Source organism: Acanthisitta chloris, unplaced genomic scaffold (assembly GCF_000695815.1).
Source record: "Acanthisitta chloris isolate BGI_N310 unplaced genomic scaffold, ASM69581v1 scaffold8260, whole genome shotgun sequence".
NCBI lineage: Eukaryota > Metazoa > Chordata > Aves > Passeriformes > Acanthisittidae > Acanthisitta > Acanthisitta chloris.
The window spans coordinates 48,736-69,082 of record NW_008649868.1 but is presented as its reverse complement, the minus strand read 5'-3'; the positions used below and the strand labels follow the sequence as shown (position 1 = coordinate 69,082).

Sequence of the window (20,347 nt, the reverse complement as noted above, 5' to 3'; positions counted from 1 at the left end):
AGTTAGCTTGTTTGTTCCAGTTATGTAGCTGCTAGAGATCTTGTGTCAATTTTCACTGGAGCCGAAATGCATTGTAAGGACACACTAGTAATGTAATCTAATTAATACAGCCAAATAAATATTGGAAATCAAGGGTGGAGAGGAAGGGAAGTGGTGGAAGGATCCCTACATATTTTTGTTTCTGTTCTGCCTCCCAAACACTTGTGCTTTGGGAGCCTTTGTATGGACTCTCAGAACAGCACACGTACCTTTCCTTTCTCCTAGTGGGACATATTGTGCTCTAAGGAGCTTACTGATAATCTCAGCTAGCATAGGGACCAAATCTGGCCTGCTCTCAGTGGGCTTGAAGCACAAGTGCAGGTGGCTAGTAGGTATTTGCTTGTATTTCAGTGGGTAAAACGTGCAGTTACCATTGTGGCATGTATATGCATATGTTTATGTATTTATATGCATGCTTTTTTTAACCAATGGGAAAACACCCTTGTGTTCACTTTGAGTACACCTAAAACAGTTCTCAGGCTTTCATTTATAACTAGCCATGCTTACAGGATTGAAGGTAACTAGTTTTTAGTGATATTCCTGAAATGTGCCTCTCATAATATGTAGCACCACTTCAGCAGCACTTTCCCACACAAAGTCAAAAATCCTGCCATTTAACTCATTCCACTGTCCGAGTAATTAGCCCAAAGTTCAGTGTGCTTTCCTGCCCAGCTCCACAGTGAAGCTTAACACTAAGCGTAATTCTGAATGGCACTATAAAATGAGATGATGAGTTGGATGAACAGAACAAACTGGTCCATACTGAAATTTAAGGTTTCTGAACGTGGATAAAGAATATGTTTTTGAAGTGTTCTTCGTTAAATCACACTGAGTTAAAATGGATTTGTATATTTAACATAAACTTGTGCTTGCCGTGGACTGCATGAGGCAAGTTGTCTGAAAGTCTGTCAGACAGCACGGGGGAGTTGCTGCTTGTCCCTACCTCTTCTGTTCTCCTTTGCACCCTTTCCAAAGTCCCAAGTCTTTTTCTTCTTTCATTGTCGAATAGTCATGAATTGAATTAACTGACTAGTCCTAAAGGTTTAATTCAAATGTTTGCTAGAGTAATAGTGTTTTAACAAAGAAGGTAAATAGTAATGTTTCACTGTCTTTACAGTATGCAGAAGAGTGCAGGACTAAAATGTACCCTCCTTCAGGACCAACGTAAGTAATCTGATTCAACTTGTCTAGCAAATTACAGAGAAGTAGTGATTTGCAAGTCTGAACAGATTTTTTTTTTGAAACTTATTCCTGTTGCAGATCTAGAAAATGCTAGTTACAGGTTGGAAGCACCTATTTTGTCAAATGTTTTTCCAAAGCTGTCTTTAAATGTGATCTCTGGTATTTGTCTTTCAGGTTCAAAGGGAATATACCCACATATGTCATAAATCTTGATTTACCTCCCAGCAAAAGATGGGATAAGTTGATGCATGACAAAAAGACAGAGGTAGGAAATGCAGAGCTTAATTTGAAGCTTAGCTGGTATAAAACTAGCACATGACCTTTTATTTTGAGAAAAGCTTTGGAAAAGAATGCCTGTGCTAAAATTATTTGAAAGGGATAATATTTTCAGTTGACTTTTTTAATATGATTCTAGACTAAAATATTTGCTGGATTTCTTTTTTTCTGTTCAACACTTGATCTAGCAGCATCAAGTGTAGAGACACTGATGATTGGGATGTAGAGGAATAAAATCAGTGTGCCATAAAGCAAGCTTTCTTTTATCAAGTCTCTTCAGTTGTGAAGTAGAACAGAATGAAGGGAGAGGAGTACACCAAAGGAACAACCACAACAAACTGAAGCTGAGGCAGCATCACTTCTCTGTGCCTCCCTGCTTCTCTCAAAACCCAGCATGAGGTGACAAAGTGGCAAGGGGGAAATTAAGAACTTCCTGCCCTTTTCAGGGATGCTGGTTGTAGCACTGGTGTTCACACAGCAGAAATAATCTTCAAAATACTTGAGCCTATTTCAAACTACTGAAAACAGCTGTTCTTCTGAAGATTGCTGAAAAATAAATTCAGTAATGTTTAATTCCTGAAGCAAGGCTAGGGCTTTTTGCTATATCCCTGCTGACTTTGACCTTGCAACTCTCAGGGCCAGACAGGCTAATACTTATTTTTAGTCCCATTTAAGCCTGTGGGTGTTGGAAGCTTCAGGTTGCACCTTCAGTTCTGAAAGGTTTTGTCTCTTGTGTACTTTGGAGTTAAATCACATGGAGTGGAAGTCTTATTTGTGGCCATTCACGTGTTGCAAATGGAAAGCTTGTACTTGTAAATTTATTAAAGTATTTTTGTCTCCAGGAACATTGGTGCGTAGGCAAAGAGCTTGTAATTCACATTTTTTAAAGACAGAAGAGTGCAGAGTATTAAAATGTGACCAAAGGAGCAGAAGATGAGGATGACTTTCCTGTCATTTTTTTTTCCTCTGATAAAGGGACATGTTGGAACTAATCTTGAAAGTTACTTTAACAGAGCTTAAAGAGTGACTGTACTGGGGAGTTGGGGATGCTTTTCTCACCAAGAACACCACATATAGCACTTTATTTAAATACATATTTTTTCAACAAAATACTTCTTTAAAAGTCTGTGAAGGAGTTGTGTTAGTGTTCTAGGAATTCTTATGCTTAACATCATCTTTTCAGTAAAAGCCCTTGTTGTTTTTAGCTCAAGACTGTGGTCCAGAATATTAAAGATATAGCAAATACCTTCTTCCCCAGCGGCAAAGTTGTTGACATAGTGGATAACAAAATAGTAAGTATTTCCAGCTTATTTTATTACTGTATGCTTTGACTACCAAAATTAGAATGCTACTGAAATTGGCAATTAAGAACTTTAGAAGTTCTTGATTTACAAGTCTTTAATTCCACTTCCAGAACAAAAATGTTATATTGAAGAGTCACTCTGAAATTTTACCTTCCAGTCTACTCTGAGTTCCTCTGAAACCATCAAACTAAAAATGCACATCTCTTCCTCCTCTTTTTCCTATGAACTCTTCAGGTTTGGATTAGTCATACTAAACAAATGTGCTACTGACTTAATCACTGTAGCAAAACACTTCACTGAAACTCTCTTTACCGTGTTCAACTAGTCACTGTAGCAGAACTCTTCACTGGAATTCTTTTTGCCGTGTTCCACTCTCTTCAAACAGTAGCATAAAATCTTAGAACGTTAAGGGTTTGGAATGGACCTTAAAGATCATCTAGTCCCAAGCCCCCTGCCATGGGCACAGACACCTCCCACTAGACCAGGCTGCTAAAATCAGCTTTTGAAAACTGTAATAAATGTGTGATTACAGGGACAACTTTGACCAGACCTCATCTTAAAAAACATCTATTCTGATTAAAATAAGCTTTGGCACGGAATCAGGACAGGGGAAAGCAGTATAGCATTAGAGACAGAGACAGCATAAGGTCATATCTCTCCCCTGTCTTTATTTACAGTATAGCCCTGTGTGCCTGAGTGGGGTGGACATAAAAGCAGCATATACAGCTTGTCATATCAATGTGTGAAAATTAGGGGTGCCCATAAACACTGACATCAGCATCTATTCCAGTTGAGCTTTTGTCTGTTGGTGCTAAGATACTGTGTTGATCTCCATTGCTCACGTCAGTATTTTGATAAGTAATAGTTTTTACTTTTCGTAAGTATGTACTTGTCTTCCAAGGACTCTGCAAACATCCTCAAGTTCTACAGGCTGCAGGGAAGTTCAGTACTCAGTAGTTGTGAGAAGGGTGTACCTGTTGGGAAGACATTTGTTTTAAGTAACAAAATAGCATTCACTTAAACATGCATCATACCAAACTTCTCTTCTCAGGCTCATCTGACCGCCACACTTCCCTATCCTTTCAATGAAGAACTCCAAGGGATTGCAGATTCATCTGGGATTCCTTTGGGTAACAGTTTTAAACAATATATTGACACAGTGGAAAGCTAGGAATATAGAATTGCTTAAAATTAGTATGTTTACCAATCTGCAGTTAGTTGTAGTCATCTGTGACTTCAACAAATTATTCATTAAGTAGATAAAGCAATAATTTCATCTCACACAACAGGAAAACAGTATTTTAGATGAGAATGGAATAAATCAAATAAACCTTTCATCAGGCTGGGACTTCTCTGTCAAGCTTCTCGCTCCTAAGTTTTGGGAGCTGGAGCAAGTCTCTGCTCCTGTGCAGCAAATTTGGGGGAATCCTTTATTCTTGTTGGGTTTCCCATTCAACTGTGCATCTGCTGTTGCCACAAAAAGAAGGCAAGGCTCAGTTTCATGCTGTGCTTTCTTTCTCTTCTGATCCTTGCCATGTCCTTCTGCCTTCCCTCTGCACCTCCTGCACAAGAATGCAATTCCAGGTGAGAAGTAGGCACTGAATTCTTCCAGAATTGATACAGAGGACCATGGATCTGTTTCCACTGCTTCCTTCATACAGGAGCAGTACACCTGGCGCTAGTCAGCAGCTCTTACATGGGAGTGGTGGTACCTAGAGCAGCTTTCTTCTTCAAAGTGAATTTTATAGCTTGTTTTGGAGTTTCCAGAGGAGGAAGTAGCAATGACTATCAGCTTTCTGTATGCTAAGGTAGAAGGCCAGGGGATTCTGATCCTTCTATTTGCCTTGCAGGAAGCTCTTGATTGAATCTGTCATTTCAAAGATCAAATGAGATTTAAACAGAAACATTACAGAACACTGAACTTTGCAGTATGCTTTTTTCTAACCATTCTTTTTCTGTTTGTGGCAAAAGTTTCAACCTATTGAACTTCTTTTCTTTTTGTTCCAGGGGAAATTGTTATTTTTAACATCTTTTATGAAATTTTTACCGTATGTACATCAATAGTGGCAGAAGATAAAACAGGTAATGCAACCCAGAATAGTGTTAACAGTTTTCTTTTATGTAGGAGATCCATCTCAGTTATGCAAATATAGTTCTTCTCAGCTGCAGGCAAGAAGGTCTAGTAAAGAGACTGGAACCAGTGATAATGAAAAGGTATTCCTTGAGAAGGGAATAAGGGATCACAGGTGTCTTAGGTTAAAAAAAAAGGACAAAAATACGTTCAAAGATGGTTTGGGTTTGTTTTTGTTGAATTATTTTTTTTTGTGGTTGGTTGGGGTTTATTTAATAAGTGATATTTGTTTTTCTAGGGGAAAGAAACACCAGCCAGACACCTGAAACTTTTTCAGTGCCATGCAGGATTTTGCATCTAGTTTCTAGCTGTCACATATGTATGGTGCTAGAGAAAATGGATAGTCCCTTTTAAGAGAGTCTTTCATTCCCCTACTTGGTTTTGCAGCCCTTGTCTGCACCTGATCCAGCTCAGGAAGTTTCTAAGGGATTCTCAGAGGGCTTAAAAATGTCTCACATTTTAGAGGACGCTCAAGGTGTTGCCACAGTTGTTATTTGCTTACGAAAAGTGCAACTAGAGAATGGTATTTTCCTTGCTTACTTTTCCAGGTGTTTGCCTGCTAACTCATTTCTTGGGTTTCTAAGCTGAAATGTGTCTGTTTAGAAAACTGGTTTTATTTATTTATTCATTTATTTATTGTTGTATAGGGAAACTGTACCACGCCAGAAACTTGGATTTTGGACTCTTTCTAGGGTAAGTACCTAAACTTGTGACCTCTTCTTACTATTTTTAAACCCAAATGAAGAGCTAGCTGAACTTGAAATTTCTGTATGGTATTCTGTGAGTCTTAACTGATGAACTGGATGTGACAAGTAATTCTGCACTGTCTGTTGTGAAAAAAGGCTAAAATGAAAAGGATTGTTCTGCTGCTCTTATGTCAAACTGCCCAAGTGTATCAAGAATAGTTGTGTTTGATGTTACTTAGTTTTTCTGTGCTCCAGTTCAAGCTGTCTCGAACCAAAGAATGGCCCATGTAACCCTGTCTCTGAGGCACAGTATATCTTGTTTTTCACATGATGGGATGAAGCATCAATTTTAGTGTGTGCAGTGAAATGGGGATTGCATTGGGGCTTGACTTTTTTATGATTTTTTTTCCCCAAAATTATTCTCCTACTTACTGTAGTATACTCTGCTGGCACTTCCCATCATTCATCATTTCCAGGCAGAAAGTCAGCAATTTGTATTCCCCTGATCTGACATTGACTTTCATTTGGATGCAAAGTCTGTAGTTTGTTACCCAGCACTGGACAACTCTTCTAGTTCTCATTTCATACCCTGTGATCAGGTCGTTCAGCTTTTATTATCCCAGTATATTTTGTAACATTGTTCATCCTGATAATGCCCACTTGGAATTTAAATGTTCATCTTCAGTAAAATTCTTACCTGCCTATCAAAAACTCAGATGTTGTTAGCTGTGACTCCACCTGTCCCTTGGTTTGGCTTGTGTTGAACTTCTCTCACTTGTCAGAAATACTGTGAACACACTCCCTGAACATTAAGGGAACTTTCAAAGCTGTTCGCAGAGCCTGGATTGTTTCCAGAGAATTTGATGGTCTGCTAAATGCTCTTTGTCACCCTCTTGCCTACAAACTGGTCTGGCTTATTTTACAAACTGGAATTGGGACTTCCCTTTATGTAGAGCAAGTCCAGTAGTATGTGGTTTGATTTCTGCTTATGAAAAGTAAGAACTCAAGGTTTGGCGTCACAGGCATTACCTGTAGCTCCTTTGTCAGGAGGAACAGAATGAAGTTGTGTGTGTTCAAAACAAACCAGCTCTCATGGTGGTGCTGTTTAATCCTGAGCAGTGTATATGCTCTTGGTTCAACCAAAACTTAGTTCTTTTCACTGCCTTTCTGTGCATTTAGTCTTCCTATTTGTCCCTTGCTGGCGCTGTTCAGGTATCAGAGGACAGGCATCACACACAGGATGTGTGTGTTCTGTGAAGGGAAGCTTTAAAAGCTACAAAGGGAGGGAAGTTTCAAATGCTGTACCATCTTCTGCAGGTGGGATGTTAAAAATAATTCCTGGACTGTAACTCGGGAACTGAAGCCTTTAGTGGTACTCTTGGACTTTCAGAGAAACAACAAAACTGTATTCAGGTCTACGAATTTTGCAGGATACATAGGCATGGTGTCTGGAGTCAAACCAGTAAGTATGGGGAAGGGGTTTGTCAATTTTTTTATAATGCTTCAGACTTTCCTTTAAGATACATTTTTTTCTACTTTTGTCCTCTGCCTTGGGATGCTTTTAATAAATAATCTCTTGGTTGTTCTGGTACACAGCATAGCTACTTGAAGGAAAAGAAAACCATGCTGCATCCTTCCTTGTGAAAGGGGATTGCTCAAATGAAAAATTTCTGTTTGGACAATTCTTAAAACCAGCATTGAATTCTGAGTACAGACAATTCACAATACAGTGAATACAAGTGCTCAAGTGGTTAGAGTTTCTTGCTAGCCAGTAGATACTGCTGTGATCCCAGAGGTGAAACAGCAGACTTGTGCTATTTTAATTCTTTCTTCAGTCCTTCTTAGAAAAGGGAGTCCTACATTTTAAGATTTTTTTTAATTGGATTTTTGTTTAATAGGCACCTGAAATCTGGGGTTTAAATCTGGGGTTTATCTACATCTTAAAATCCAGCAGTACAGAGCTATACCACAGTCTTCAGCTTGTCTCAGCTTCTCCTTTTCTACATGCTCTTCCTTTATCCTCTACTATAGGTCGCCCTTCTCATGGTATAGCATTTCTGGCATAAATCTGTGCATTGTATCCATTTATTTTTGTCTTCTGCTCAAATAAATTGGGAAGAGTCCATTCTGAAAATGATCTAGTGTAACTGAATTCCACTTTTCTCTGAAAGAAACACTAGTTGGAGAAGACTGGGATTTGAGTTTGAATTTCATGTTGCAAGTAGCATGGTTTGAATCGTGCAGCTGCATGTCCATGTGGGTAGCAGTGACATATCAGGGTGTACTTGGTGCTGGGACTTAAAAATCTGCCTTCAAACTAGAGTATTACTCAGAGGTCTGAGAAGAAGGTGACATACAGCAGGCAAAGGAAAACTGGTAATTCAGTGATGCAGCACAGACCAAGAGAAAAAATAGCCACAGGCTTGACTTGCTTAGCATAAAACATGCTTTGCTGATTGCTCTTCCAGGTCAGAAAGCTATGAATTATCAGTTCTGCTTATTCAAGAAGTGGTAGATTAGATTCTTCTATACAGGGACTTGCTCTTGCAGTCTGTTAGAGAAAGAGGAAAAGTATAAGAAACAAGAAGCTCAATTGACATCTACATTGCAATGCTGCTTCTTGTTTATAACTGTTATTAGTGGGCTGGCAGTGGATGAAGGTTGGCTTGTTTCATGCTTTTCAGGACTTGTTCACTCTGACAATGAATGAGCGTTTCAGTCTTGACGGTGGTTATGTGGGTGAGTAATGCTCATTTCTCTCATTCATTTCTGTACAAGTTTTCCAGACCTTGGGCATACCAGTTACCTTAATAAACAGGTACACAAATGGTGAAAAGAGTCCAGATGAGTAAGACGAAACACAGCTCATTTTAAAGGCTGTGAAAGCTAGAATAGCATGAGTGAAACTTCTGGCAACAAATTATTGTAACCAGTGGTATTTTGCAGGAATCTTCGAGTGGTTTCTTGGTAGAAGAGATGGTATGTGGATGGGCTTTCTTACAAGGACAGTATTAGAGAATGCTACAAGGTATTCCCCCTCCCTCTAAATGTTCTGCTGCTTTAATCTGCTTTGCTTTCAACTAGCATGAATACTATAGGTATATGCTTAGTATCCAGTGATACAGATTCCTTCCTGGTGGCCTTAACATTAAATAGTTCTAGTTTTGGTGGTACTCAAGTAAGGGAGGCATTGCACATGATCCCTTAAAACTCCTCAAATTGTTTTCTCAGATTTTTTTTTTTTATAATGAACCTGTTGGTATCTAAATGCGTAACAGCATTCTGACTCTGAACACACCTAACAGGTAGTAGTATATTATAGGAAGTAAACAAACAAAGCTGTCATGCAATAAATTAATTCACTGAAATATGACACAGTATGTCATAATTTTATTCCTGTTTCAAGTGTAGAAAATGTACAAAGAGCACTCTCAACAACCATACTGTAGGTACGAAATGAATAGAGAACCTTTGCTTAGATGGGTTCCTTCATTGTGATCCTGTCTTGTCATATGTCCATGAAAGGGGACAAAAGGTGTATCTACCCAGACTTTTCCTGGATCTGTAAAACTTGTTCTTTAGTACTTGAACCATTTATAGTGTTTAATAGTTCAACACTACTTTACCTGCAGTTACCAAGATGCAAAAGACAGACTGGCAAAAACAAGACTGCTGGCTCCAGCTTACTTTATACTGGGTGGAAAAAATTCTGGAGAAGGGTGTGTGATAACTCGTTCCAGGACAGCTGCTCTGGATATCTGGGAGTGAGTATACTTGACCTGACACCTGACTCAGCCTTCAAGAAGAGGACAGGTTCTCAGAAGAGGACAATAATTGTGCCCTCTGTTTCTTGTGACTTCTGTTGTACAAGAACTCACTTCTCTCCTGTCATTTAAAAATATGACAGCAAGCCTGAAAAAATAATTCTGTCTGTATGTAGTTTATACTGTATATGTACTTACTATATACTTAGAGAAACAACACACAAACAAAGACCTCTTTTCCAGCCTTGATATCAAGAAAGGCACGTGGTATGTGTTAGAAACAAACTATGATCGCTGGAAGCCTCCACTAATACTGGATAATCGTAGAGGACCTGCAATGAAATGCCTGAACCAGACAACACAAGAGGTAAACATCCTTCAAATACCTCATACCCTGCTGTTTTGAAACTCCCAAGTAACAGTACTGACCTGACACCGCCAGGAGCATCCAGGTTATTTTCAAGCACAGCTGTAATGACAGAAGTGGCTAGCGGTTTTGTGGCAACTTGTCTCTTCTTCTGGGTAGTAAAGTACTGCCTGGCTCTTTCCATGCATTTTAATTTTATTTTTTTTTTAGTTTTGAGCTTTATCTTCATCTAGGCAGGTTTCCTGCAGGCGTTTTCAGCAGCTGCTTATGCAGGGCAATAAACCTGGAGATACTTTGAGAAAGACTTTCCGTGTTTCCTGGGCTGTTTTACACCAATGAAATTCAAACACACACTTGTCAAGCACTCAAGTGTCCCATGCTCTGCTGAAATGTGGTCTGCTCATATTTTTGCAGCCCACATTCTTCTGATCTCAAGATATATGGCTAGCAATCAGGTGTTCTTAAAGCTGTATCTTACTGTCTAATTGAGCTGTAAAAAAGCTACAGTTCTTAGCATTTGCACAAACAGGTTAACATCCCTTAACATCACTGTATTATTTTCTTTCAGAATCTCACCTTACCAGCAATTTATGATGTTCTCTCCACAAAGCCTGTCCTCAATAAGGTAATGCTTCTATTTTTGCAGAAAGTTTAGAGGTGGGGGGCAGACCACTTACTACTGTAGATCTAAGGAGAAGGTCACAGTGGTACCTTCAGAGCATTTTTAGGTGAATACACGGACATAAAACCAAAACTAATTGCTTTGTAAAAGCAAAATGTAATTGCTGGAATAGGTATTTTCCAAGGACTCTACAGGTTTAAAACTCTGAGCAGCCTTAGCCCTTTCCTCACAGCTGGCCCTGGTTTGAGGCAGCAGTCACTCTACAGACATCTGAGGACCCTTCTAGCCTGAATTAACCTGTGATATATGCCTTTGTAATTAGTGTGAAACAAGTTCATATACCTCATGGTTTAGGCATACTACAGGCACATTCTTCTTGCAACAGAAGATGTTTTAGCCTGAACTTGAAGTTTTGGTGTTTAGAAAAAAAAAAGACTGAAAGGAGTGAGAAGAGTTTTTGAATGGTAAGGATTAGTGGAAGCAGCTTTCTTGACTGAGGACAGAGCAATTCATACTTACATGTTGACTAAAGAAGGTAAATGCTCATTTTAGTTGAAATGTTCAGATAATATCAGAGACAGTTTTTCACTAATTGCTGTAATGAGGCTTTTTTCTTTTTTCTTCTTCTTCCTCCTACCTGTCAATTAGCTGACTGTGTGCACAACGCTGATGGAGGTGTATAATGGTCATACAGAGACTTACCTGCGGGAATGCCCAGATCCCTGTAGTCCTTGGTAGTCCTGTACCTTTCCTGTGTTGGAAACTGCTTGTCTGAACTGGAGGTCCTGCACGAAAAAATACTACTGGAAAGAGATTCCTCAGTCTAACTCCTTTCTTCAGAAATCTAATGGCTATGTAGAAATGTCAGCTTCTGACAGTGAAGGACCCTCTCACAATGGACTTTCTTGCTTTCTAATCAGCAGTTCTGCTGACAAGAAGTGTATCCTAATGAGTGTCTGGTGTGATTTCAGCCATTTCTGCCAAATGAGTTCAGCAGTTAGCTCTAGAGCTCTTCAGTCTTGACAGTATTCTTGGTTTGTTGTTGGTTGTGGGTTTGTTAATTTTTGTTATTTGATTTAGTTTATTTAGATTAAAGTGCTTCTAAAGCACACAAGTTAAAATGGCACCCACCAAGCATGAGAAAGAATTGGGTCTAAGAGCACCATCTGGGACAATACAGTTCTGTTATTCTTTCCTAAGCACTTAAGGTGAATTGCTAATATTCTGGTCCAGTGTGAGGGTATGTCTGATATGCCTTGTTATAAAATAACCTACCAAGTGTCATATCTAGTCACAGAAATGAGGTCTTGTGGAAATGTCTCAAATGAGATCTGAGCCAAAAATGTCTTACCATGATTTATAGCTCTTTTGCTAAAGCTCTTTCATGGCCTGTTAACAAACATTTTTTTAAATACAGAATTTTCTGTTGTCTAAAAAAACATGAAATACTAATGCAATAAAGAAGAACTACTTTCTTTGACTGAAGTATACATGCACTGATTTCACAGTCCGGTGTAAGTCACCATGCACGTTACATATCGTGGCAGAAAGGGCATTCACTTCCAAACAGACTGATTTTAGCAGTGTCTGAAAAACTGATTTCTTCCTTAAGCTGATAGTTGGAGCTATTCCCATAGTAGGAAGTAGCCAACTACTAATAGCAGTTGGGTTGTTTTGGGGGGGATTTTGTTTGGTTGACTTTTTTTTTTTTAAGAGTGTGGAAGTCAGACTACACCATCAGCCAGAATTTAAATTAGGAAAGTAAAGCTCCTTTAGAAGTAGAAGTAGCAGCACTCTAATGTGCTAGGAAGTAGATAATGTAGCAGGCAGTAGTTTCATCTGTGGCACTGGCTGCATTGCTGGGACGAGTTTCCAGTGCTGACTCTTATGTTTTATAACATGCAAACAGAAGACACTGGGCAGTAAGCTTAGGGACTGGTATATTATGGTGGTTCCCTTGTAATCTTTCCTTCACCAGCCTGGGAAAGAGGTGCTATTCATATTCCCATTGATCCAGAAGTTTGAAGTGCCACTGGTGTAAGGGAAATGTTTGCTCTGTCACTGCTGTCTGCAGAATCAGTATTGCATGAGGCATTCCAAGTAGAACCTGCAAGTTCCTAACATCCAGTTACGGTCAGATTCTTGATAGACAGGACATGCAGAACAGTGTTAGGGTAGTGCAAAAGTTGAGAACACAGGACACTACAGCTTCCTGTTCCAAGCATGAAAGGGTATTACAAGATTTTTTTCCATCACTACAAATTTAACAGTAATAAGTCTACAGAAGGAGAAATGTGATTGTCTGTTGTAATCTCCTCTGGGAAGTGATGAATTCCCCAACACTGGACACTTTTAAGACTCAACGGGACAGTGTGCTGGGCCATCTTGCCTAGACTGCTTTTGCCAAGAATGTTGGACCAGGTGATCCTTGAGGTCACTTCCAGCCTGGTATTTTATGGTTAAAAGATAACCTTTAATAATTCCTTGTTTCAGTAACTAGGTTACCATCTTACACAAACTCTGTTCTTATTAAAGGCTCTCCTTCCATCAGCACTGGAAGAAGCAGGGACAACAGGAATGCTATTTGCCAAATAACTTTAGCAGCTGATAGAGAAACAAGGCTTCTGGTTGAAGACAATGAAGCACTGATATTCTGGGCCTCAGAACAATGTCTGTAGCAGCACAGCAAGAAGCAATTCAGTGGGATATAAAACACTGACAAATTGAGAGCACACAGAAATCAACATCCCACTAGGTTGTTGATGTTAAAAAAGGGCCAATCTAGCTGTACATCTAATGGGGTTTTTAACTGATGTATGCAAGCGGAAGTGTGTTAGCATGACTGTACTACCAGAGTCCACTTTTAATATCAATTATGAATATCAAACCTATGTAAACCAAAAATTAACAGCATTATTTAAATGAAGGAAAAATGCATGTGTGAAACAGATTCTGGGACATTGATTAAAACAGTTAAACCTGGTCAGATGTTAGAGTCTGTAGTGAAGAGCACATCTATACTTCTGAGTGCATACCTCAGCCTGGCAGGGGGTTGCTCAGATTCATTTCGGATTAAGTTGTGTAACAGCCATAATCAAGTTACTTTGTAATTTAAAAATAAGTTTACTTGCTTAATCAATCCTGTCCCACTTTAGCATATGTAGAGCAAGGCAGTGTAGACTATTTACAGTCATTAACTAATGAGCTTTTGGTGTGTCCCTTGTGCAAGACAATACACATTTCCACACTGGAAATTTCTTTACAGTTGCAAAAGCACAGCTAAATCCCAAGGATGTCTGTGCAGAGCCTGAATGCCTATGCCTGCTAGTGACTAAAATAAACAAAGCTATTTAAAACCAAAACCCCCAACAACTCTGTGGTACTGTATCTGCCTTAATATACAGAAAGTGATGAGTGTGATTAATTGCTTATCCATTTAACATTCATCTGTCAACTCTGAAAGTACTTGTTCTGAAGGTTTTCTCAAGCCAGACAAAAAGTTTAATTTGCTTTTGTCATAGACAGACACATTTATTTTTAGTTTTCTGTCTCCCCCCTGCTTCTGCTGCCCTATGCTCTGTGATGGAAGCTAAGATCATTTTACTGAAGAAATGTTTACAGGTACTTGCAACATTGGCATTTCATTTAGCTACTTTTCTGTTGAAAAAAAACAACAAAAAAAGACAAATAATGAAAATGGGTGTGTTTCTTTATATTAATTTGCTCTACACATAGTTGAGGTACCTCACAAACACTGAGAGGGTGATCTGCTTACTTTTTTTAAAGGTTTGTGTTTTTCCCAGGCCAAGTAAGCAACCATATATATTTCTAACTTTAAATAAGATATTTACACAGCTTTTCTAGTTCTGTTGTGAAAAACCATCAAATGGCTGCAAAAAAAAGGAAATATGTAAGCAACAAGACAAGCATACTTTTTTATTCTTACTGCATAGTCTAGTTCTGTGAAAAATAGTCTCAGTGTTTTAGCTTTAGCAGATTTTTACTGTCAATGTAAATACAAAGAGTTAATCCAGTTTGCTGTAAACCTGATAATGAAGGTGTTACAGGAATGACAAAGCACTGTTTGGGCACTGGCATTTAAATGCAAAAAAACCCCAAATCTTTCGGTTTGCCAAGATAATTTTACACCTTTACAGTTCCAGGAGCCCATGCAGTGAAGCCTCATACCATTTCAGAGGAAGAAAGAATGGCATCTCCCATCTTAAAAAGCAAAATTTTGACAGCTAATGAAGACAGGAGAATCCAGGAATTTTAATCTTATCAAAATCACGCAGTAGTTCTGGGATGCACATGCAGGTGAGTTTGCATTAGAGTCAGTTATAAGTGCTTTGCTTAGAAACAAAGCACCAGAGCAGCACCCACAGATGTCCTGGTAAGTACCTGCATGGAAAGCAGCGAGAGTAAGTAAAAGGCTTTCACTGGAGTGAGCAGGCATGATGGAGAGTGGACAGACAAGGCACAGTTGAGAACTTTAGGCAGGTTCCACAACTAACAAGGAAATACTCCTTCCTCCCAGCACAAATGTGTCCCACTTTCACACAGCCAGCTCTTTGGGTTAGTGATGGAAGGAGAAAGAAGTCCAAAGGAAAAGCTCAGAAGCTTGGATTTCATCTCGGTGGCAACAGCAGGCGAATGACCTGCTTAGGACACAGAACATCAGATGGACTCTTCTGCTTTTGAAGGACCAGAATTGTTGGTGAGAAAGGTACACCCAAGCTCTCCAAGCAGTAAAACCTCTCATCCTTTGCACTAGAAGAACAAGATGAGCCAGAAGAAGTAATGCTCAATCAAAGCAGTGGCAGGAACCACAGTTTGCCTTGGGAAGAAAACGTCAGGTATTTATGTATTTTATAAGAAGCTCCCTTTGACTGTTAAGAGAGTCTGGAAACACAACATACCAATTGGCCAAATGCTGCAATCAAGAGTGAAACAGACCATGCAGTTAGTCCCTGCAACTCTGCCTACCAGTTTTTCAGAGAATCATAACTTGCAGAATGAGAGATTTTAAAGGTCTTTTGTAACCATGTCTGCTCCCACACTCTGCTGCTTAGAAGAGAGGACACTAATTATGAAGGAGCTATTCTGTTTACATACCAAGAAGCACTCTGCTCAGGACATTTTCTGATCTACAGTGAATCAGCTCTGAATCGCATTCATTGTATATGGGACAATGTCAGTCTAATTTGTTTTGCAAAGTTTGTTATCCTAGCTCAAGGGTTACCGTGAGCAACTGAAGGATCCCAATAGTGAGGCTGCCTCAGCTGGGGATTCTGCATTTAGGATAAGTCAAGTCATAAGGCTTGCTAAAGGTTTTCCACTATTAGTCTTGTCTTTCTTTTAGTCTTGCTAAGCTTTCTCTATTGGGTAGATACAAAAAGTAGAAAAAAAAATCATCCATAGACTTTTCTCTCTTTCTGTCTCAGTAAAAATCATTCATCTCAGTAAGAAATATACTTCTTTTTTTTTTGTTTTTGTTTGCCAGCATTGAGTTGTAGTGCTGAATTGCCATCTTGTTTTTAAAGTGGAACTTTAATTCAAGTACCTGGAGGTGTTTGGATTAGACATAGTCTTTTCTCAGGCTACACCCACCACTTGAATTACACCAGTATTAAAACCTTTGAGTAGTTACATATAATTTGCATCAACTTAGCTCCCAAAATGCTGCATCTGCATTGTAGCAAGAGATGTACATGCATGATCCCCTGAGAGCCATCATGCCTTCTGCCTGAACCAGGTGGGAAAAAGAAGTGACTGAATGAAGAGTGGAAAACAGGGAAGAGGAGGGGGAAAAAAAAAGGGGGAGCAGGAGCCAAAGTATTAGGACATGTCAGAGGAAAAAGTAGAACAGGAAGACAGATGCTAGTGGCAGGCTATGAAGATCTAACTCCTCTGCTGACCCTTCCTTCACTGTCAGCTGAAAACTTAGTCAAAATGTGCCTCCCATCTGCAGCAACTGCTGTTACCACATTTTTGCAAGTTATATTGAGAGAGAGTAGATCTAACCTGATCCTCTAAGAAAAGAATATTGAACTTAAAAATACATATTATCTCAAGCAACTGTTCTTCAGATTTAAAAACAAGACAAGTTGCATTAGAAGTATGGTAAGGCTGTGGAGCAGGCAGAAGCCAAGAATCATAGGAGCCACTCATTTCCCTTGCTTTTTGAATTGGACGCAGCCTCTTTGTATGATTCCAAAACTCCTTTTACAGAGATCCCTTGTTTCACTCACTGCAGGGACAGGCTGTGTTCCCGTGATGAAAGAGGATGGCATAAGAAAGGCAAAAAGCTTCTCCTTTGTTCCAGTTTTCAAGACAGTAAATAAGATAATGCCTTACAAGAGAAGGGATGGTGTTATAGACCAGGCAGGTCTCAGTACCTATTGGGATGCCCAGATTCTCCCCCCTGTTCTGCCAGGTGCTGCACAGGCACAGCAGTGGGATGTGGTGTCTGGCACTGTGGTACCCAATCTGTGATACCAGGGCTTGTATTTTGGAAGTACTGGTCACAAAGGCAATCAAGACAGAGGGAGCTGTGCTGCAATCATACAAAGTACTGTAAAGTGAATCCTAATTGTTTACATCTCAGTTCAGGCTCTCAAAATTATCCAGCAATCTGTGTTTCAAATTGTATACCTCAGAGCTCCACATGTAACACAAGCACAATATTCTCTTATCTTTCTAAAGTCTAAAGCCCCCAAACCAAGTTAGTTTAATCCCAGCAGGCCTGCAAGGATCATGGAAGTAAGTAATGCAGGGAGAGCACCACAGGGAAACTGACAAGAAAATGAATCATCTCAGTGCAAGATTTGGATGGTTCACAAAATAAGCAGAGCCCAGGGCCACACGCTGGGTGCTCAACACGAACACCTGCCGCGTTGGCTGAGGAGGAGACTGTGAAAGGGACAGTGTGGGCAAAGAGGACAGATGCTGTTGTGTGATTAGAGCTCTACGTGCACAAGGGCACAAGTTACATACAGGAACTTACTATATAAAATCCTGACATTTCTTTATTTTGTAGTGCTTGAATGTACAAACTAGTCAGCTAGAGACTTTATTTTTTAAACCACAGGCTGGGTATCAGTTGATGAGACAATATAAGATACAGCAGAATGTAGCTTCCATGTGTCTGTCCGAGAAAAGGCAGAACAGCTGTTCAGTCTGGAAAGGACAATAAAGGACTTAACACTGATCCCATATACTCAAGGTGTGCATCACAACCTCCCACCAGGCCATCTACAGCTGCCTCTGCTCTGCCAGCAGGTCAAACATTTGCTCTGTGAGGATACTCATTATACCTTTGTCCACCAAAGCAGCAACCCACTAATTTTCTCCTTCAACATCTGATCAGACTCTGTATTTATTTCTCCCACCTGAGACAGCCTCCTCTCTGCAGGTACCCTGCAAGTGCAGTGCATGCCCATACCATTCCAGATAAACATCTCAGCCACCCAAACGGGTTTGAAACAAAGCCAGGTGACTTTGCCTATCCCTGTCTCAAGCTCCCGCTTTAAATAATGTCTCTGTTACACAACATCGCAACAACATACCAGCACAAATCCTGCTTCCCACGGCCCTTGGTGCAGTCAGAAACACCTGCTCAAACCATACTGTATCTTTTTCTTTGCTTTTGGCTTGGCTCTGAGTGTGCAGAGCTGAGCCAGCACCTCTGCGACGTGGAGGTTAGCTGTCCTTGCCACACAACCCTGGAGTTGTCAGCCACAACTTGGACAGGTGACTGCCGTTTCCTGTTTCTGAAAGTGGTGTTACCAGCCAGACCATCACTCTCCTTAATTTAGAAAGCTGTTTCATGTTTGTTGTGACCTGGTTTCACACTTCCGCACGCAGGCCAAGGGCTGTGACAGGAATAATAGTGCTGAGGTTACACGAGACTTTCCCTGTCCAACACAGTCGGTGAGGAGGCCAACGGGTATTAATTATTGTAAATATTTCCCACAGATTAAACCCAACAAGTACCAGCAAGTAGTCTTGCTCCTCTGCATTTTCTAGTGTAATATGGCAACAAAGGAGCATGCTCAAGAACCACTGTATGGAATGAGGTGTATCTGCTTAATTTTACCTGTGTGGACATTTTAAAGTTGCAGTTGAAGGTTTATGCCAATTATAGTTCTCAGCTGTATGTGCCAAATATTTTCTTATTTAATGGAATTTAAAAAAAGAGCAGTAGAAGGTTTTTTCCCACCATAAGGCATGAAACCAACCCCTGCTGCTATAAATCACAAGAACAGAACTAATATCAGGGATTGTTTTTATGCTTTTTTACAGTCACCTCTTGTTGCAGTTTCTAAATGGAAGTCTCAAACCTTTGAAGTGTTACCAAGTCTGAATTCCTGCTACAGATGCTAAAATATGAGGTGGTTTGGTTTTTTTCTGGTATCCTCTATTTTTCAGAAGCACTACCTTCTGAAGTGACATTACTGATGCCAGTCCCACAATCTATCCTATGCAGACAAACACCCACACCTTGGGTCTCTCCAAGGACCCATGTGCCAGGTAAGTCAGAGTCAAAGCTCCAGCAACAAACAGCAGTTACAAAAGCACAATTCAACATGTACCTGCAACACGTACCAAGGAGATCCAAGACACATCACTACAAAACAACAGCCTCCACTGTGCATATTTAAAAACTAATCTGAAAGACACATAGGTTTGAGCTGGAAAGTGATTATTGCAATCCTGATGGAATTCAGTACTTTCACCCTGGACTGTACAGTGTCTGACAACCTTGTTTCAACATTGTTTTTAATCAGAGATGTCTAACCCATAAAGTAGTATCCCTATCTTTATCTTCTGGAGAAGCAGAGTGGAAAATTGCGCTTTGTTTCCTTGTGAAGACATAAACCACCTAAGATGATTAATAAATAAAAATACGGAAACTAGTAAGCATATGAATTCCAACTTTTCCCTTTGCAAGATATTAGAGCTTCCAGTTTGGTTTGGTTATGAAAGCTTATAAACAAATGATGTAAATTACCTATACTAAATACTTGATTTGCGACAACAACAACAGAGTTAGTTATGATGTTACTTGTAGTCTTCTAAAGTCATGCTAATGAAAACACTAATCAAAGATTGCAGTCACTTACATTTTCAGTCCTTGCCTGTTGTAGGTGGATTTCATTAAGCAATAAGATTTATAACTTCGTCATGATGCAATGTATATACAGCTGAAGTCACTTCAGCTGCTAATGAAATGTGATTTGGGGACTGGCTTGCTTCAGCTGGGAGATGATTAGGGCTAATCACAGATAGGCCTAGCAAACGGCCAGGAAATACTTAAGCTTGTTTTGCAGTTGTTTTGAGCTCTTAGGAAAAGAGCAGTTTTTCTACAATACCAGCCTGAAGTTTTCTGCCCATGTAAGAGAGGTAATGAATAAGGTTTTTAACTTATTTGTAAGTGATATGGCTGTATGAAGTCTAACAAAATACTACTAAATCTTGGTTTAGTGCCTTTTAGATTGCAATGTGGGTACTTTGTCTCCTCAGTCAGCTCATATAGGATGTTAATTAAGCAACTGGCTTCAGGGAAACCTTGCAGAACTTGCTCTATATAATGCCTCTTAACTTGAAATTCTGCTTTTGATAGTTGCCTGCCAGCACAACAACCAACCCTGTATAGGTTTCCCAAAGGGAAAAAAGGCATCTTACTGGCAGTTTCTGCTTACAGGGAAAACAAGGCATTGCATTTCTCTCTCCTTGATAAAGGCTTTAGTGGCTCCATGTTAAATATAAGCAGAAGGACCACTCAAACATCTGAGTTACTGAATAATTTGTGAAACAATCAACTTAATAGAAAGGTAGCTCCTACCCTCATAAAAATAAGTACTTTCAAAGCAGATGAAGTTAGAAACTATACTGTGACTTCTGAAATACCTTGTCCATATATCATATATGGACATCATGTCAGCTGGAAAACAAAAGAGAAAAAATCTATATA

At 39.6% G+C, this 20,347-nt stretch overlaps 1 protein-coding gene across 1 annotated transcript; it reads left to right on the top strand.

The window, feature by feature from the left end:
• Positions 1 to 538: 538 nt before the first annotated feature.
• Positions 539 to 11,493, top strand: ASAH1 (N-acylsphingosine amidohydrolase (acid ceramidase) 1). The gene is made up of 14 exons (XM_009075806.1): positions 539 to 556; positions 1,157 to 1,203; positions 1,396 to 1,486; positions 2,703 to 2,789; positions 3,853 to 3,931; positions 4,809 to 4,883; positions 5,580 to 5,625; positions 6,936 to 7,080; positions 8,303 to 8,357; positions 8,565 to 8,646; positions 9,251 to 9,382; positions 9,626 to 9,749; positions 10,318 to 10,374; positions 11,020 to 11,493. Exons 1-14 carry the CDS (start codon positions 539 to 541, stop codon positions 11,107 to 11,109), a joined length of 1,128 nt encoding a protein of 375 aa, XP_009074054.1. The 3' UTR covers positions 11,110 to 11,493.
• Positions 11,494 to 20,347: the final 8,854 nt, after the last annotated feature.